Below are 17,189 nucleotides of genomic sequence, written 5' to 3'. Positions count from 1 at the left end.
CCACAACACCTTAATTGCCCAAATAGAAGTGAGGCCTCCATGGTTAGCCTGCCTTTTGTCCTCTGAGAAGCAGAGCTGTGCTGAACTTGTTTTAAGAAGTTCGTCGTCTTCCAAGCCAGACTGTTGGGTGTGAGGAGCCAAGTGAGGGTGGCATCACAGCAGAAGAAGAACCTGACCTCTCCCAAGATGCTTTCCAGGGAGGTGACCTTAGGGCTGAAGTTAAAATGTGCATCAATTCATTCCGAATAGGAAAAAGCCGGATGTGGCAGAGAAGACTGCAAGGGCAGCCAGATGAGAGAGTGCTGGGCCCCAGGGACTTGGGAAGTTAAAAAAAAAAAAAAGTAGGAAGAAACAGGAGCTGTGGGGGTTGAGTAAAAGCAGAGCAGGGGCTCTCCTTGGTGCCCTGGAGTCATGCTGCAGGCCAGGCACCCAGAAAAAGCTCGTAGGCTGGGAAAAGTGTGGTGCCTATGAGCAATGGGTGGGCTCCAAACCTCCTCTTGGGGGCCAGGAGGTGGGGTGATGAGGAGCTGGTCCGAGTTCCCTCTCAGCAGAGTAATGGAGAGATGTACATATGTAGGAAGAAGTGAGTGAACCCAACTTTACTTCAGGACCATTTTTTTTTTTCCTGGTTTGAGTTCTTTTATGAAGAGAGATAAGAGAATCCTAAAGGGAGATCCACAGGAGGAAGACCAAGCTACAGCTTCTGGAGAGGACAGGATTATGGGATAGCTCCTGTTTACATTAAAGTAATCGAGAGGTGCTTTCTGAAGAGGGGTATGGGTGGGGACTGGGGGTAGATCACCTGGATTTTTCATGTTAAGAGGCAAGCAGGGAACAGAGACTGCCTCTGACATGAACTGATTGGCCTGCTCTTTGATCACCTCCCCCTGAGGGAGGGAGCAGCCTTACCAGGCCACAGAAGATGACAATGCAGCCACTCCTGATGAGATCTGAGAGACTAGGATCAGAAGGAAGGAGAGGAAGACCTCCCCTATCAGTGAGCTTGGGGAGGGGCATGCGTGGAGAAGGGGGAGGGAAGGTGGGATTGGAAGGGGAGGTGGGAGGGGCTTATGGGGGGGTACAAAGTGAATAAAGTGTAATTAATAAAAATAAAAATTAAAAAAAAGCCCTGCTCAGATGTACTCTGTAGACTCAGTCTCAAGTGGGTTCCCTAGTAAGAGGAGCAGGGGCTGTCTCTGACATGAACTTAGTGGCAGGCTCTCTGATCACCTCCACCTGAGGGCGTGCAGCCTTACCAGGCCACAGAGGGAGACAATGCAACCAGTCCTGATGAGACCTGGTAGGCTAGGGGGAAAAAAAAGGAGGGCAAGCAGGAAGACTGCCTAAATTACCCCATTCCTGACGCTTGGGTTAGGCCAGGAGACGGGAGCTTTTTGAGGATGTCAGCCTTAAACTGGAGGACACTGGTTTTCCGCAGCCGTGGAAACGCAGGTGGGCAACATTGGTGGGAGGTGAAGACCCCGCAGAAACTTGTGAACGAATGAATGAAATTCTGTCAGTGTGGTTCTGGGCCTCAGGTGAGAGCTGCGTCTTCTGACGCCGAGAATTTTCACTCTTTGGCTCCTAGGCTGGAAACACATGAGGCGGACCTAGGGGCAGAAGCAGCTGAAGCGGCTGTCAATTGAATGTCTGCGTGGCCCGGAGGCGGCCAGTTTGAGGTTGCGTTAGCAAACGTAATCACCCAGCTTTTTTTACTCAGCCACTGTTGTTTACTTGGGTGGTGGTGAAGATGCCGAGCTACTACGTCAGAGCCAAAGGCGAAGGTCGCTGGAGACAGTTTCAGCACTGGAGGGGGCTAGGGAGCGGCCGCACCTGATGGCGCGCATCCTGCACGGGGAGGGGGCGCCTGGGAAACCCTGGCTGTCCGCGCGGAGTCAGCAAGATCCTGAAGGGATGCCCCGCCCTGGCCAGCCGCTCCAGCCCCGCTGACCTTGCGTGGCGTGGGGCAATTAGGCGCCGCGCCGCCCGCTTGGCTGCGCGACGCGCGGGGGCGGGGACGCCATCAAAGCGAGGCCTTCCTAAAAGACTGCGGCCTGTTTTCTCTTCTGAAAACAACAGGACTTAATGACCCTGCCACTACAAAGCGTGGGGCAGTAGGTGGGAGGGGTCTAGTCGGGGTGGCCTCAAGCCCGAGGCCGCGGCCAAAGGCAGAGTGACTCGAGTAGCAGAGCGGGAGCGCGGCGCGGCGCGGGGCTTTGGTGTGGCGCGGGTTTGCTGGCCCAGCAACCGTGCTGATTGACAGCAAGACGCTCTGAGGCGTCCAAGGGAAGGGGACGTCCTCTCCGTCAGAGCCCACCGCCGAGGCTCGGGGAACCCTCCCGGAGACTGCCCGGCCAGCTCGAGCGAGGTGGGGCGTGGCGCCAAGACTTTCAAAATCCCCGCACAAGCCGAGAGCAGAATGTGTCGTCCGCTTCTTGCGCGCAAGCGGAGTCGCGCCCGCCTTCGTCTGCCCGGGCGCACCGACCGCCTTCATCTCTAGCGCCCTCCCGGGCCCCGGGAGAACAATGCCGGTGCTCTCCGCGCGCAGGAAGAGGCTGGCGAGCGCGGCCGGGCCGCGGCGGCGGAGCAGACCCAGCCTGGCAGTCCGGTGGGTTCCTCCTTTCGGCCCGGAGCCGGCCTCAGACCGCGGTCGCGGCCGCGCACCGATGCGGCCGCGGGGGCCTGCGTGCACCACAGCGCGGCGCGGGGCGGGCCGCGGCCCGAGGCTGCTCCCGGGACCTCCCGGGAGAGACCTCCGCGGCTGCGGCCCCGACCCCGGCAGGGCAGGCAGGTCCCCCAGAGCCTGCGAGTTGGGGGCTAGAGCGGCCAGGCCTCTGGGTCGGGTCGAGCCCGGGCCGCTGACGGCTGCGTCACGCGAGGGGGCGGTGCTGCCACGGGCGGAGGCCGGAGCCGGAAGCGGAAGAGGCGCTCGGAGTGGGGAGTGGGGCCTAGCCGCAGCCGGAGCCTGGGAGACGGTGAGTGTGGGCCCGAGCCCGCGGCCGGGCGGCCGGGGTGAGTCGGGGGGGACGGGCAAGCTGGTACGGGTACCTCGGCTGCCGGTCGGGTCTCGGCGTGTACCTGTTTCCCTCTTCGGCCCACGTCAGGCCGCGGTCCCGACCTCTCACCCCTGACCCGCCGCTTCTCTCCCGGAGGGCGGTCACTGCAGACCCCTGTTCTGTTCCCGCGGTGCTGGAGGCGGAGCCCCAGCAGCCTCCTAGTCGGCTGGGAGGATCCACTTTGGGGCCCGCGCCGGTCCACAGGCTGGGGTCGTGTCCGACCTAGGCTCTCTATCCTGGAAAGGCTTTCCCTGTCCCGGGCTCGAGGCTTAGCCCACAAACCTACTCCGCGCGCCGCCTGGAGTTTGATTCTGGCCCAGGCTGGCCTTCCCTCTGGTCGCCGGGTCTTCCCTTGGCGGTTACGGGGAACGGGGCTCTGGGATCCGGGCGGAAGGAAGGGACTCGAGTGTGGGCCGCCGGCCCCCTCGGTGTTTTGTTATGATGGAACCACTCCATCCCGGAGAATGGGCCAGACCAAGCCGGGAGTACAAATGTCCAGGCTGCTCCTCGGTCCGGTCGGGAGCCTCTATGCTTTAGTTCCGGGTGCGGGTGCCCTGATGCTAGGGTGGGAATTGCCTGAGTCTGGCCCCCGTCGAGGCGGAGTTGGCGGCCTTCCAGCTTCCCTCCTCCGTGCCCTTGAAAAGGAGGAGCGTTTTGCCCGGTGGCAGCCGCAGCTTGCGAGGTGGCAGGTTTGAGGTTGCAGTGGTGGGGCACTGCCAGCCAAAAATAACCATGGGTCGCTTGGGTGGCAGGAATCCGGGAGGGCAGTCGCTGACCTGGCTGGCTGCTCTTGTCAGCCCGGTTCTCTAGCCAGGAACAGCAAATGAGAAGCCAGCCAGGCCTGTCCTCAGAGAAAAGCTGGCATCCTTAGCTTGGTTTCATTGGTCATACTGCCTTTTTCTTCATTGTGCAGAGCGGAGCCTCCCAAAGAATAATTGTGGCTCTTTAGTTTTAAAAAGCTTCTCTGCTGAGGTCTCAGGGAATCAGAGGGAATTTGTGAGAAATAAGCTCAAAAGTCCTGGCTGAGAAGCTGACCTGGGACGCCTGGTATTTCCCGGGTTTTCACCTGCCTGGGATGTGTTGCCTCTACGGGGTGCTTCATGGCCATCATATTTGACCATCTGTGTCAGTCTGGGAGGTGTTATCTTCATTTTCCAGGCATGGCAACTGAGGTCTCGAGTGACTTGTATAAGGCCACAGGGCCAATAAGCGGCAGCGCTGGGATTCAGTTCAAGATTTTCTGCCAAAACTTCCAACCTGATCCCTTGGAAGGAATTACAAATTAAGGCGTTCAGCGTCGTCCTGAGTGTCTCCCGGAACTTTCTTGGGGCTAATGAAAGGTTGTCTTTAGTACTTACCTGGGCTAGGCTTTTGACTTTATAGGGCAGACATATTTAATTCTTACAGAGCCTGTAAGAGATTATTGTTCCTTTGTTTTAAGAGGAGGCTGAAGCTCAGAGTGGTTTAATAACTTGCCCAGAGGCAAACAGTGAGGTGGCAGTGCTGTGGATCAGGTTGGCATTTGACTCTGCAGCTGTGACTTTCCACTCACGTGGACATGTAGTTACAGAAGTCTTCTAGGTCCCAGGAGGAAAACTTTGGAGTGCTGTGGATTAGATGCTTGGGGTGCTCTGCCTGCCTGGTGAGGATGGGCAGGACCACCCTTGCCTTGTGGGGAGATTCGTGCCCTGGCCAGTAGGATGTCTTGGGTCAATTGGTGAGACATTAGATACTGCTTTCAGTCCATAGCTTGAGCACTTGCCATAAGATAATGGGGGTGGGGAAACATTTAGATGATTGGGAAAAACAAATTACTGCTTTTATGCAGTCTTTATCTCCAAGGATTTCTGGGTGCCCAGACTTTTCAGAAGGAGGGTTGCTAGTGGAAAGATGGCAGCGCTTTTTTTATGGTTGCCAGAGGTTTTGATCAGTTGGCCTTCCCATCCTGCTCATACACATATAGCTATTTCATCTTTGGATTCTGCTGGTGAGATGGTGCAGCCTTGATGGATTGGTTTAAAAGTTGCTTGGCCAGGCAAGCCTAGGACTGTGCAAGACCAGAGGTTGGGTGTAAGCAAGTGAAAGCTTGGAAAGCAAGCAAGCTGTGCTCTCTGCCTGGCCATCTGGTGGAGAAAATGTGAAGGGGTTGGATACCGGTAAAAACAAGGTGCCAGCCTCATGGAGCCATCTTTCTCAATTGGTTGTTGATCCAGCTTGGGAGTCTCCTGTATTGGATCTAAGTCCTCAATGGCTAAAGAATACTTTTCCTACTTCTCAGTGTAAACCTGGAGCCACCTCTTGGCATCTCCAGAGATAGGGCATAGGGGAGAGTGCCGGAGCAGGGGGGGAGCTACAAGGGTGGCAGTGATGTTGGTAGAAGGTAGAGCACCTGCCATGGGACTGTAGTTGGTCCGAGGGCACTAAAATGTGCACCAGACACGAAGCTTACATTCCCTGGGGGTTGTGGCACCTTCCTAGGCTGAGACCGTAGATAGGTCATGAGGGCTGGGCAGGCCCTCCGGGGCCCAGCTTTGCCCAAGTGTTAGTGTTCTCCTCCCTGACTTTGAGTGTTGAACTTCTTTTGAGTTGAGTCCAGTTTATTGCTTTAGCCAGGCAAGTTTCCGTTTAGCACATTGGCTTTATGCCACCAGTTCATTGGCTTCTGGCTTCTAGAACATTTAGGTTATGGGATCCCATAAGCAAGAAGAAATTGAGCAAAACTTTCTTTTCCTCCTGTTTTTGGCATCTCTGTGGCAGTGCTCAGCATCCCCCTATATCTACTTCTGTATCCACATGTGACTTAAATAGTTCAAGTGTTTGGGGCTCTAGGCCATACTGGGAAGGCACCTGTTTGTTTATTCACTGGCAAAGGAGGGAGTCACCCATTGTCTGCTTTTCTGTCACTGTGACCTCAGAGTTCTGTTTTACTTCATAAACCCTTGGGAGGGGCTACCCCTAAATAGAACAATGGGCCTCTTCTTCAGGAGCACCTGGCTGCACCAGGCAGCCCTGTGGCTGAAAGCAGTGAGCTGCGTGTTGAGCAGGGCTTTCTCTTTCTTGTGGCCTAGATGCATCATTGTAAGCGATACCGTTCCCCAGAGCCAGATCCATACCTGAGCTACCGCTGGAAGAGGAGGCGGTCTTACAGTCGGGAGCATGAAGGTCGACTACGATACCCATCCCGAAGGGAGCCTCCCCCACGGAGATCACGGTCCAGAAGGTGAGTGGGATCTGGGTTAGAGGGAAAAACTTCTTTCCTCAGCTAGCTGAGCAAAATGGCCCAGAGGCCCTGTTGGTTTCTGGTTCTTTGTGATGACTGCTTCTGCCCAACTGCCCATAGATTCTTGCTCTGACCTCTCTGGGATCCCCGCACATCCTACTTCCATTTCCTAGCCTCAGTGGAAGCTACCTTTCTTTCTTTGTCACAGAGTGATAATTCTCCCGCTGTATTTTCTAGGCCAGTACGGTACCCCTGAGCCTTCCTCAGTGGGAAAGAGGAATATCGCCCTAGCCTTGGAAAGACTGATCCCAAGTCCTATCTGAATCCCCAAAGTTACACTTGTACCATACTGGTCAACTCTGGCACTTTTGGAGCCCTTTCCCTGTGCCCACTTTCCTCTTCTCCTTCCTCTCTGTTTGTGGCACTGGAGAGATGCTGGTCATTACCCAAGGCTCTGGAGAATAAGTTTGATACCTTTGTACCTTCTCCTCCCCTATTCACTTCCCCTCAGCCAGGATGCTTCAGCTCTAACAGGCTTTCCTTGAGAGCCTTTGCAGAGGCCCTGCCAAAGGCCTCCAGCTGGCAGGAACCTGGCTGGTAGGGCCTTTCTTGACTCATGTCCTTAACCCCTCTTGGCAGCCATGATCGCCTACCCTACCAGCGGAGATATCGGGAACACCGTGACAGCGACACATATCGGTGTGAAGAGCGGAGCCCATCCTTTGGAGAGGACTGCTACGGGTCTTCACGGTCTCGACATCGGAGACGGTCAAGAGAGAGGGGCCCATACCGTACCCGCAAGCATGCCCACCATTGTCACAAACGCCGAACCAGGTCTTGTAGCAGCGCCTCCTCGGTGAGTGGTGGCCAGAGTGTGCTAGCAGGGGCCTAAAGGCCTCCTCTCTTTCTCGCCTTCTCTCAGGCTGGCTGGTCTGGGTGAGTACTGGCAGCCCTGTGCACATACACCACTGTGCGTGCACACGTGTGTGTGTGTGTGTGTGTGTGTGTGTGTGTGTGTGTGTGTGTGTGTGTTTGAGAGAGTGTGTGTGTATTTGAGTGTTTGAAAGAGTGTGTATATGTGTGCGAGATTGTGTGTGTGTGTGTGTGTGTGTGTGTGTGTGTGTGTGTGTGTCATGTGGTACAGGACTGAGCAAGGATGTTAAGCCCTCCATCTTCTGGCCCCTTGCCAGTGGCAACTACAGGGGCTCTGGCTCCGGCGTTGGCTGGTTTCCAGCCTGTCTGTGTCTACCCACTGTTCTAGACACAGGCTACATGGTACACATGCCTGGGACACACTTCTCAGAGATCATACTAAGATTGTTGGTTTGTGGTTTGGGGCTATATGACCTGGTCTTTTTCATATCAGGTCTTGTCCCCTTCATCCCTCCACAAAATAGGTAAATGCTTTGACAAATGTGGACTTGACCACCTCTGCAGCCTCATCTCCACAGCCTTCCTCTCCCAAAGGACCGAAGTCTGCATTACCTGATAAAAAAAAAAAGGATACTTTCCCAGTCAGTTTTATTTTTCTTTTTTAAATGCTAGGATTCTAACCCAGGACGCATACATGCTAGGCAAGTGCTCTACCAATGAACTGTATCACCCCAGCCCCCATGCCTTCTTTGTTTTTGAAAGTCTTGTTATGTATTCCAGGCTGGCCTAAAACTCGTGATTCTTTTGCCTCTACTTCCTGGGTGCTAGGCACCACTGCCTGGCTTCCTAGCCCTTTCTTTTTTTGATATTGTTCTTGAATTTCTGTGTTTAACCTTCCAAGTTGCTGGTCTGTAAGAGCATATTACTTTGCCCTGTCAGTCAGCTCAGCTTGGGAGCTTCCAATCTGACCTCCAGCCAGGCTGTCTTCCACCATGTTCCTTATAGGTGGGGGTACTTGTCTTGAGATATCTGTGTGATGGTCTCCCAGGCCTCACCTTGTTGCAGGCCACTTAAAGAATAGAGGTTGGCCAGCATTCTAGGGTGGTATGCTGCACAGACCAAGAGCCCACACTGTACTCAAGTCCATGGAAAGAGAAAGTCCCTTGTGTGTTTCTGAGGCTGTGTGCTGCCTTCTCTTCTTCCTATTTGGCTTCCCATGTTGTCCTCCTGCTGGCCAAGAGGCCTCTGACTAGTAGTGGTGGGTTCAGTGGAACGATCTTCTCTGCCCAGTGCTCTGTGACTTGAGTGGTATGGGTTGAAGGTTGGTTCTTGCAGGTGAATCCAGCATTGGCCTGTGGCCTCCCACAGTGCCACATGCTGCCACTGGGTGGCAGTGCAAGTCTGGTGCTCTGTTATACTTGGTGCCCTCTGTCGTTGTGGGACGGGTCTGGCTTTTGAGTGGCACAAGTCCTAAGGCCAGGTCAGGAGCTGGCTTGGGGCCTGAAGGTCGGCTGGCTCAAAGGATCTCAGCCAGGCTCATTTCCTGCTGGAGTCTGGTGGCAGGAGGGCTGCTGGCAGAAGGCTGTTTCTGGTAGTTGGTTAAGTCTGGCCAAGGATGTCATGTGGGGGCAGGTAGTAGCTTGGTTCTACGTGGCAGCTGTTGAACATGTTGTAAGGCTGTGTGGGCGAGCGGAGGCAGGCAAGGACAGGCTGAGCATACTGTTGCTGCTGAAGCCAGGGTAGCCCTCCAAACCAGTCCAGAAGGTTGGACCCAGGTTGGCCAGCTGCCTTTTTTTGCGCCGGTCACTCGTGCGTCTTCAGCTCTGGCCAAAGTTATGGGAGGGCCAGGGAGGGGGAGATTCAGAAGAGGAGGGAGTCAGGGCTGTGGCTGTACTTGGGGCCTGGCCCCTCTGTGTCAGAGGCAGGACATCTTTCTGAGCATTTGTGGCACTCTTCTTAGAGATAATGTCCGAGTTTTCTTACATACCTGTAGCTGTTTTTGCTTTTCTGTTTTGAAGTCAGTTTGTGTCTTGACGTGTCCCTTGCAATATCCCTATCGTTATATATGCTGTGTGCCTTATGAAATGCTGGGATCTGGAAAATCCAACCAACCAACCCACCGGCTCCTCACCGTCTCCACCTCTGCCTTTGACTGACACCTCAATCTGTCAATCGGAACCGCCTACCATGCGATTGGTCGGATGGCGTTTCGGGGGGCGGTGCATGCAGAGAAGCCAACAGAGCAGTAAGCGCAGCAGCCGGAGTGTGGAAGATGACAAGGAGGGCCACCTGGTGTGCCGGATCGGCGATTGGCTCCAAGAGCGATGTACAGCCACCTTTCGTAAAACTTTACCTCTCTACTTTCTACCCCCCTTGTTAGATGAGACCTCTCCTGCGTGGAGGGGCCTCTAGTGCGCGTGGCGCCTTAGTGGGGCCACCAGTAATTGCCTGAATGACACAGACACTAGCAACTTCTGTTTTAAAGAGTGTAGCAGTGAGCAAGAACCTTTGTTGTTTTTGAGGATTTGAATGCTGTGAACTTGCAGGAGCTGCCAGCCTCCCGCCCTCCGGACTCTCATGCCCAGCTTCTTCTCTCTCGCAGATGAGATCGTGGGGAACCTGGGTGAAGGCACCTTTGGCAAGGTGGTGGAGTGCGTGGACCACGCCAGGTGAGCACGCTGGGGCAGCACAGCCAGCTCTGTGTGCGGACGTCCTTGGAAGGGCTAGTGCAGCTCTAGTGGGGCGCAGCACCACTACCGGTTATGTGTTGGGTTTGCTGATGTCATGAAATAAGGGAGAAACTCTTGGGATTTGACAAGCACGTGACATCCCTGCCCAAGAACTTGTGGTTAGTGTGTGCCTCTGCCCTAAATCCCTACTTCAGGCTGTGGCATTGGATATTAGGACAGGGCCAAAGGCCTGTCTTCTCTGTGGCCTGGAGCTGCACCCCATGAGCTTTTGGAGATTTTTAGCTAGGCCTCATCCATTTTTCTAATTTCTTGGGCAGAGAAAAAGACAGATAAAAGGTCCTGGGAACCTTTAAGGAATTCAAAGGGAGTCAGAACAGGGCCAGTGGAGGTAAAATTCAGCTGTGCTAGCAGTCCTGGTAAAGGGCTTCCTTTGGAATGAGTTACACCTGTGTTAAAGACACACCAGCTGGTTGCAGTGGCACACTTGGGAGGCAGAGGCAGGCAGATCTCTGTGAGTCCAAGACCAGCCAAGGCTGTTATACAGAGAAACAAAACAAAAACAAAAAGATAAGAGTGGGGGAGGGACCTTTTTTCAGAAGTCTGAAGTAGTGGCCTCTCCTTGGCCAGAAGGGTGCGAATGCTGCTGGCCAGGCCTGATACTGCCTTTGCCCCTCCCATGTCTGCCTGAGAAGTCCCAGCCGAGGGAACTGAGACTGTGGCCTTTCTCACCCAGTGTAGTAGATGTCGATATAGATGTATTACCTCAGATGTAATAACGAGCTGAGTGAGTCCAGACTGGGGAAGACAGTGCCTGTATGTGACACTCCCTCCAATTCTAACAGTGTAACACCCTTTATCATTTGCCAGACTAGAGTCCTTTCTTCCTTTCCTGTAGCTTATGTTAGAGAGGCAACCCTCAGAGGAGCCACTTGTGTTCCTGCCTTAGTAACCTCTGACTGTTTTAGTGCATTAGCTACAGAGTGCTGGTATCTTCATTTGAGCCATGCTGGTCACTGCTTCAGAGATGAAACATGAACATGCTCTGGGGTTGGCCAAGTTACACTTCAGCCATTGATGATAGAACTGGGCCTGCTCTCCTTGGTGCTTCCACATTAAGTGAGCTGCTCAGAAAGGACCATTGGACCCAAAGTCAGCCATTCTTTCTGCCATGAGATGAGATGCTAATGTGACTGAGAATCTTCCTCCTGCTCCCAATTTCCATTCAAATACCCCTTCATCCGTCATGACCCTAAAATGAGTATAGCAGCACATACACACTGTCTTGTGACCAGATGTGGACTGGGCAGATGGGAGAACCCCTGACACAGGAAGACAGCTACAATGTGTGGCTGTCCCTCTGAGTAGCTGGGAGTGGAAAATGAGCCTCTGAAGTCACTAAAGGATGGACATAGGTCTTGGGAACCTTTAAGGAATTCAAAGGGAACCAGTGGAGGTAGACTTCAGCTTTGGTAGCAGCCCTAGAAGGGCTTCTTTTGGAATGAGTTTCACCTATCTTAAAGACAAGACTGCAATTTAGGAGGTAGGAGAACACCTTGTTTCAGAAGTTTGAAGTAATGACTTCTTTCTCTCCACCTTCCCTGCTCAGGAAACCAGGGGGGAGGGGGAAAATGAGGGTTAGCAAAGAGAGCATTCTGAAGAAGTTCTCTTTGCCTGTGGGCCTATGAACTTGTTCCCAGTATCAAGGTCAACCCTTGAGGTACCAGAGGATACACCGTGATGGGCAAGGATCACCTCATTTCAGGTGTCCACTGGCACCTCAGCACTACCTCTCATTGTCAAATCTTGGCAATCTAGCCTGGCATGTTTCCTTGTCTGCTCACATCCTGCAAATGGCCTGTGAGACTGGGAGTGGATTATGGAGGGCAGAGCAACAACTGTGGGAACTCATGGGAGTTCTTGGCTCTTTGTAGCTGGTGGGAAATGCTGAGGCAGTTAGATAGTTGGGGAAAGGGACCTGAATTAGGGTGTAGTATAGGGAGTGGCCCAGCCTTCAGTGAAGATTCCACTGCTGCCACCCTAACTGCTTGTTAAGCCTCATACTGCCCAGGTCAAGAAAGTATATGGTTAAGCACTAGGTAGGGCAGCTTGGCCTACAGAATAGGCTGTCAAGTAAGCTTCCAGAGACTGGGGTTAGTCAGGATTGGCCTCAGCTTCTCTGCCTGGATTCTCCCTGGGAAGGTGGAAGTTTCTGAGATGCTAAAGGCACACGATAGCATGGAGGCCGAGACCATTCATTAGAACTGCCAGGGGATCTTAGATGGTGAGCAGAGGTCTGGTGTTGTTCTCAGCAGGCTGGACCCTCAGGTATGAACACCATTTCATTACCTGTGGTTTATGTAGTAGGGTTTGTTTTGAGTTGCTGGTTTCAGGGAAGGGAAGAGAGCTGGGCACTTGGCTGATGAGAGCATTTGCTTCTTTCCTGCTCTACAGAGGGAAGTCACAGGTTGCCCTGAAGATCATCCGTAATGTGGGCAAGTACCGGGAGGCTGCCCGTCTAGAAATTAATGTTCTCAAGAAAATCAAGGAGAAAGACAAAGAGAATAAGTTGTGAGTGTCTGCAAGAAGTGGGAGGGGGGTCACTCAATGGGGCAGCATCCTCTATTTCCAGCTGTCTGGACCCTGGGGACTTCTCAGTGTCCTACATGCATCTGGTACTGCTTCCTCAAAACACTCAGTCAGGGAGTTTGACAGGTATTCTTTCTGTAAAGAGCCCTTGGAATTCAGGCTTTACCCTACCTTGCTTTGTGTTCTGAAGTATCCCCAGCCCTGCATTTATGAGTTAGGGACCTCACAGGTTTGTTGCACTGTTCAGACACTTAAAGAAGAGAGTTTTTCCTTGGCAGCTAGATACCAGTCAACTTCTCTACAAGCACTTAACTACAGAGCACTTCAGCAAAGGGGATGTGCCTGCCCAGGTCAAGAAGATCAGCAGTGGGCTGGAGAGATAACTCAGAGGTTAAGAGCACTAGCTGTTCTTCCAAAGGTCAAGAGTTCAGTTCCCAGCAACCACATAGTAGCTCACAACCATCTATAGTGAGATCTGGTGCCCTCTTCTGGTGTGCTGGTGTACGTGCTGTATACATAATGTGTACTGTATACATAATAAAGAAGTAAATCTTAAAAAGAAGTTGAGCAGTACATGGAGGCCTGTGCTGTACTGGTGCAATTCTATCTGCCCTTAGTAACTGTGTGGCAGGGTTGCTTACCATCCCAGCTACATCTGAGCTGGGATCAAAATGTAGCTCCTTCTTGCTCTCAACACATCTGTGTGATCTGAGACTTGCTTTGTATCTTGGTGTGCAAAACAGTGGCTTTATCTGGGGCCAAGTGAGGCACAGCTTAAACCTCCACTTATCCTTTTCCTCTAGCCTATGTGTCCTGATGTCTGACTGGTTCAACTTCCATGGTCATATGTGCATCGCTTTTGAGCTCCTGGGCAAGAATACCTTTGAGTTCCTGAAGGAGAATAACTTCCAGCCTTATCCCCTGCCACATGTCCGGCACATGGCCTACCAACTCTGTCACGCACTTAGATGTAAGTGTCCACTGGAGCATGGAATACTTTACCCTCAAAGCAGTCACCTGGTGGTCTTGCTGTCTGTCCTTCAGTATACTGTTGAACATTCTGTAAGGTCTCTGGCTGAAAAGTCCTTCTGTCTTCAGAGAGGAATCTCGGTGCAAAGATGGAAAAATCTGAGTTCCCTGGAGGGACATGGGCCAGGCTTTTCCCCAGGTGCTTAGGAAGAAAATAGCAAAGTGCTCTAGGAGTGGCCTCGCTACTGACTCTGCTTTTACCTTTATGGAAACGAGGAAAAGGTAGAAGGTGGACCTGACAGATCCTCAGGTCCTGCTACCCAGAGACCTTTCTCAGTTATCTACCAACCTTGAAAAGCAGCTTTGATGGACTTTGTACCATTGTAGGACTTACGTAGAAAGGCAGCTTGGAAAGTGACAAGTGAAAGGCATAGAACTAAGGTGTATAGGGCCTGAGTTGGTGACTGGAAAAGAACCAGCAAGTAAGGGGCACAGCTCTGCAAAGGTCGAATGTGTTGACTCACTCACTCCAGAGGAGAAGGGACATGCTGGAGAGTGCTCTGGCTCAGGTGGGGTCACGGAATTGTGAAGATCTTACAGGCCAAGTGGGAACCGTGAAGCTGAAAAGTGAAGAGTGGTAGAAAGTGCCAGTGAAACAGATTGGAGGCAGAAGGCTTTCTTGCTCAGGGATAGCTTCATAGGCATGTGATCCAACAGTCCCCTTTGGTGCAGTGAGGCCGGTTAGTTGATACAGCTAGTCCAGAGGAAAAGGGTGTACTGATTCTGAGATGCATCTGAAGTTGCAGAATGTGTACATCTTTGCCTCTGTAGAGAATGGTAGAGGGATTTTTTGATGGAAAGCATTCCTTTTGTGACTTCTGAAGGCTTATGAGGAGGCCCCACAGAGCTCTTGACTAGGACCTCAGTGTTTGCTTCTCCTTCCCCTAGTTCTACATGAGAACCAGCTGACCCACACAGACTTGAAGCCAGAGAACATCTTGTTTGTGAATTCTGAGTTTGAAACCCTCTACAATGAGCACAAGGTAGAACACTGACTGGGTGGGCAAAAGTATGGCCCTGCTCCAAGGTAGGTCACCTACCTGGTCAGACTGACCTAGCTGGCATGCCTTGCCTTCAGAGCTGTGAGGAGAAGTCAGTGAAGAACACCAGCATCCGAGTGGCAGACTTTGGCAGTGCCACATTTGACCATGAACATCATACCACCATTGTGGCCACCCGTCACTATCGCCCACCTGAGGTGATCCTTGGTGAGTAGCTTTGTAGCCTCCAATATTGTTTACATTAGGCAGCTACCAAAATGCATAGCTGGATGTGGTGGTGTACACTTGTATTCTAAGTCCTTAGAAGGTAGAGGCAGAAAAGATCAGTCCAGGCCAGCCTTGGGCAACACAAGACCCTGACTCAGTGAGGCAGGTGGTGGTAAGCAGAACCTATCAGTCTGCCATCCAGGACTAGACAATACCCGAGACACTGAGGTAGTCTTGGTCTTAGGCAGAAACAGCTTTATTAGTGGGGCTTGGGCAAGAGTTCTGCCAGCCAGAGTGACAGCTTCCTGGGGACTTGGGGTGCTGGGTCTCATGTCTTAACATCTTGGCTTACAGAGCTGGGCTGGGCACAGCCCTGTGATGTCTGGAGTATTGGCTGCATTCTCTTCGAGTACTACCGCGGCTTTACACTCTTCCAGGTATAGTACTGAGTTGGTGGGTTGCAGGGCACATGGGCAGGAAGCTCTGTGTGGTTGAGGAACTGATGTGTTCCATCCCTACAATGTGACATTAATCTAGATTCTTGAGGGTTATAGTTGCTTAGGGAAACGAATTAAGAGAGTCTAAAGCAAGTAGGGAGGGTTTCATCAAGGACAAGACTGGGTACAAACAGATTCTGTCTGGACAAGGACATATCATAGGCCTCCTATGGCACAAAGAACCAACCTGGTGTGTAGTTAGCCAACCAGGTCCACAGCCTAGTTCCAGACCTGTGGGCTGTCACCAGGTTGGATTTTCCTCTACTGGAGCGAGAAGAGATCTTGACCTATCAAGTGGGCAGAGGTTGGGCCTAATTCCTACCTATTCTGTCCCTGGTCTTCTGCAGACCCATGAAAACAGAGAACACTTGGTTATGATGGAGAAGATCCTAGGGCCCATCCCATCACACATGATCCACCGCACTAGGTAAGTCTGGGTCAGCAGGGTACTAGAGAATAGCCTTTACCAAGTACTCTGTGGTTCTCTAAGCTCCTGAATAGCCTTTACTGTATGTCCCTTGAACCAGCCTGGTTAAAGCTGTTGCCCTGACTTACTGAGTCAGGCCCATACCTCTTTTCTGGCCCTGCTACCTGAAGTCTGACTAGGAGCTACTTTTTCTCACTTCCCACCTGAGCCCAGACCCTAAGGGCTTTCTTACTCCTTGATTGCCTTTCTCCTCCCCATTGACTTTCCAGGAAGCAGAAATATTTCTACAAAGGGGGCCTGGTTTGGGATGAGAACAGCTCTGATGGGCGGTATGTGAAGGAGAACTGCAAACCTCTGAAGGTCAGTTTCTGGCTCCCCAAGCTCAGCTCATGCCAAGGAGACCCCAGGCATTGGGCAAACAAGCAGCAGAGACAGGATGGGCAGCCAACAGCTGCCCATCATCCCAGTTCTGTGTGAGGCAGCACCTAAGGCTACAGGGTACTGGCAGTGAGGCTTTCTGCAACCTGTCCCTGTGGGGCCCTTAGCCCTGCCCCTGTCCCTGTCCACAAGGTGGCTACGAATATAATGGGGAAATACCTGGAAGAGCATGCTGTCAGACTGCTGCTTCCTGTCCCTCTCTCTTCTCAGAATTTTGGGAAGAACTAGGCAGGACTGAGGCAAAGGGGAGGGAAGACCTAGATGTGGCCAAAAGGAGGCTTGTCAACTGTAATTTGGTACCTGGACTAGTGCATTTCAGAGGTGATTTCTATACCATCAGAACTTTGCATGTGGGGTAGAGGCACCAGCCCATGAAGATCCCACCCAGTAGCCTAAGTTCTGAGCATGAAAGGAAAGGAGCGGCTGCTCTGTCTTGGAGGGCAGAAGTAGTCCTCCAAGGAGGCACCCCAGAGGCAAGGGACTGTGGTGGCCTCCCACAACCCTGCTGTCACACTGAGGTACCTTGTGTCCTTGAGCAGAGTTACATGCTCCAGGACTCCCTGGAGCACGTGCAGCTGTTTGACCTGATGAGGAGGATGTTAGAGTTCGACCCTGCTCAGCGCATCACACTGGCAGAAGCCTTGCTGCACCCCTTCTTTGCTGGCCTGACCCCCGAGGAGCGGTCCTTCCACAGCAGCCGTAACCCCAGCAGATGACAGGTGCAGGCCATCATATGAAGAGTTGGAGAGCTGGACTGGGCTGCGGGCCCCTTTTCTCCAGTCTCTCCCACTGGCCTCAGAGCCAGAGCCACCTATGAACAGTGCAATGTGAAGGATGGCAGGAGCCTGCAAGGGATGGGGGGGGGATGTGGTGCCCAGCTGCCAGAAAGCACAGATTGGACCCAAGCTATTTATATGTTGTAAAGTTATAATAAAGTGTTTCTTACTGTTTGTAATCCCCTGGTACCAGTGTGTCCATCTCCAGGCTCCTTGCCTTCTCCCTTCTCTGACTGACTTGACTTATTTAATAAAGTCTTTCTCAGCAGCTCAGCTTGTGGAAAGCTAAGTGTGGATTGGACCAGACACAAAAAGACTAGCCAACAAGTTAGCAAGGAGCTGGAGCATCCCTCTAGGGCAGTGGTTCTCAACCTGTGGGTCATGACCCC

At 52.6% G+C, this 17,189-nt stretch overlaps 1 protein-coding gene across 9 annotated transcripts; it reads left to right on the top strand.

Annotated features, from left to right (window-relative positions):
- The first annotated feature begins 1,311 nt into the window (after nucleotides 1–1,311).
- Clk3 (CDC like kinase 3) lies at nucleotides 1,312–16,979 on the top strand. 9 transcript variants are annotated; one of them, XM_021653498.2, is made up of 13 exons: nucleotides 1,312–2,975; nucleotides 6,125–6,276; nucleotides 6,916–7,132; nucleotides 9,379–9,475; nucleotides 9,752–9,818; nucleotides 12,291–12,407; nucleotides 13,229–13,395; nucleotides 14,343–14,437; nucleotides 14,533–14,662; nucleotides 15,017–15,099; nucleotides 15,507–15,586; nucleotides 15,856–15,946; nucleotides 16,564–16,979. In XM_021653498.2, the coding sequence occupies exons 1-13, from the start codon at nucleotides 2,526–2,528 to the stop codon at nucleotides 16,738–16,740; spliced, it is 1,923 nt and encodes a 640-aa protein (XP_021509173.1). In that variant the 5' UTR covers nucleotides 1,312–2,525; the 3' UTR covers nucleotides 16,741–16,979. The 9 variants fall into 9 exon arrangements, with proteins under 9 accessions (XP_021509173.1, XP_060230619.1, XP_021509175.1 ...); XM_060374636.1 differs by having other exon boundaries at nucleotides 1,319–2,608; XM_021653500.2 differs by having other exon boundaries at nucleotides 2,935–3,012.
- The last annotated feature ends 210 nt before the right edge of the window (nucleotides 16,980–17,189 follow it).

Source organism: Meriones unguiculatus, chromosome 1 (genome assembly GCF_030254825.1).
Source record: "Meriones unguiculatus strain TT.TT164.6M chromosome 1, Bangor_MerUng_6.1, whole genome shotgun sequence".
NCBI classification, from domain to species: Eukaryota; Metazoa; Chordata; class Mammalia; order Rodentia; family Muridae; genus Meriones; species Meriones unguiculatus.
The sequence above is the reverse complement of the archived record's forward strand: the minus strand, read 5'-3'. Positions and strand labels throughout refer to the sequence as shown.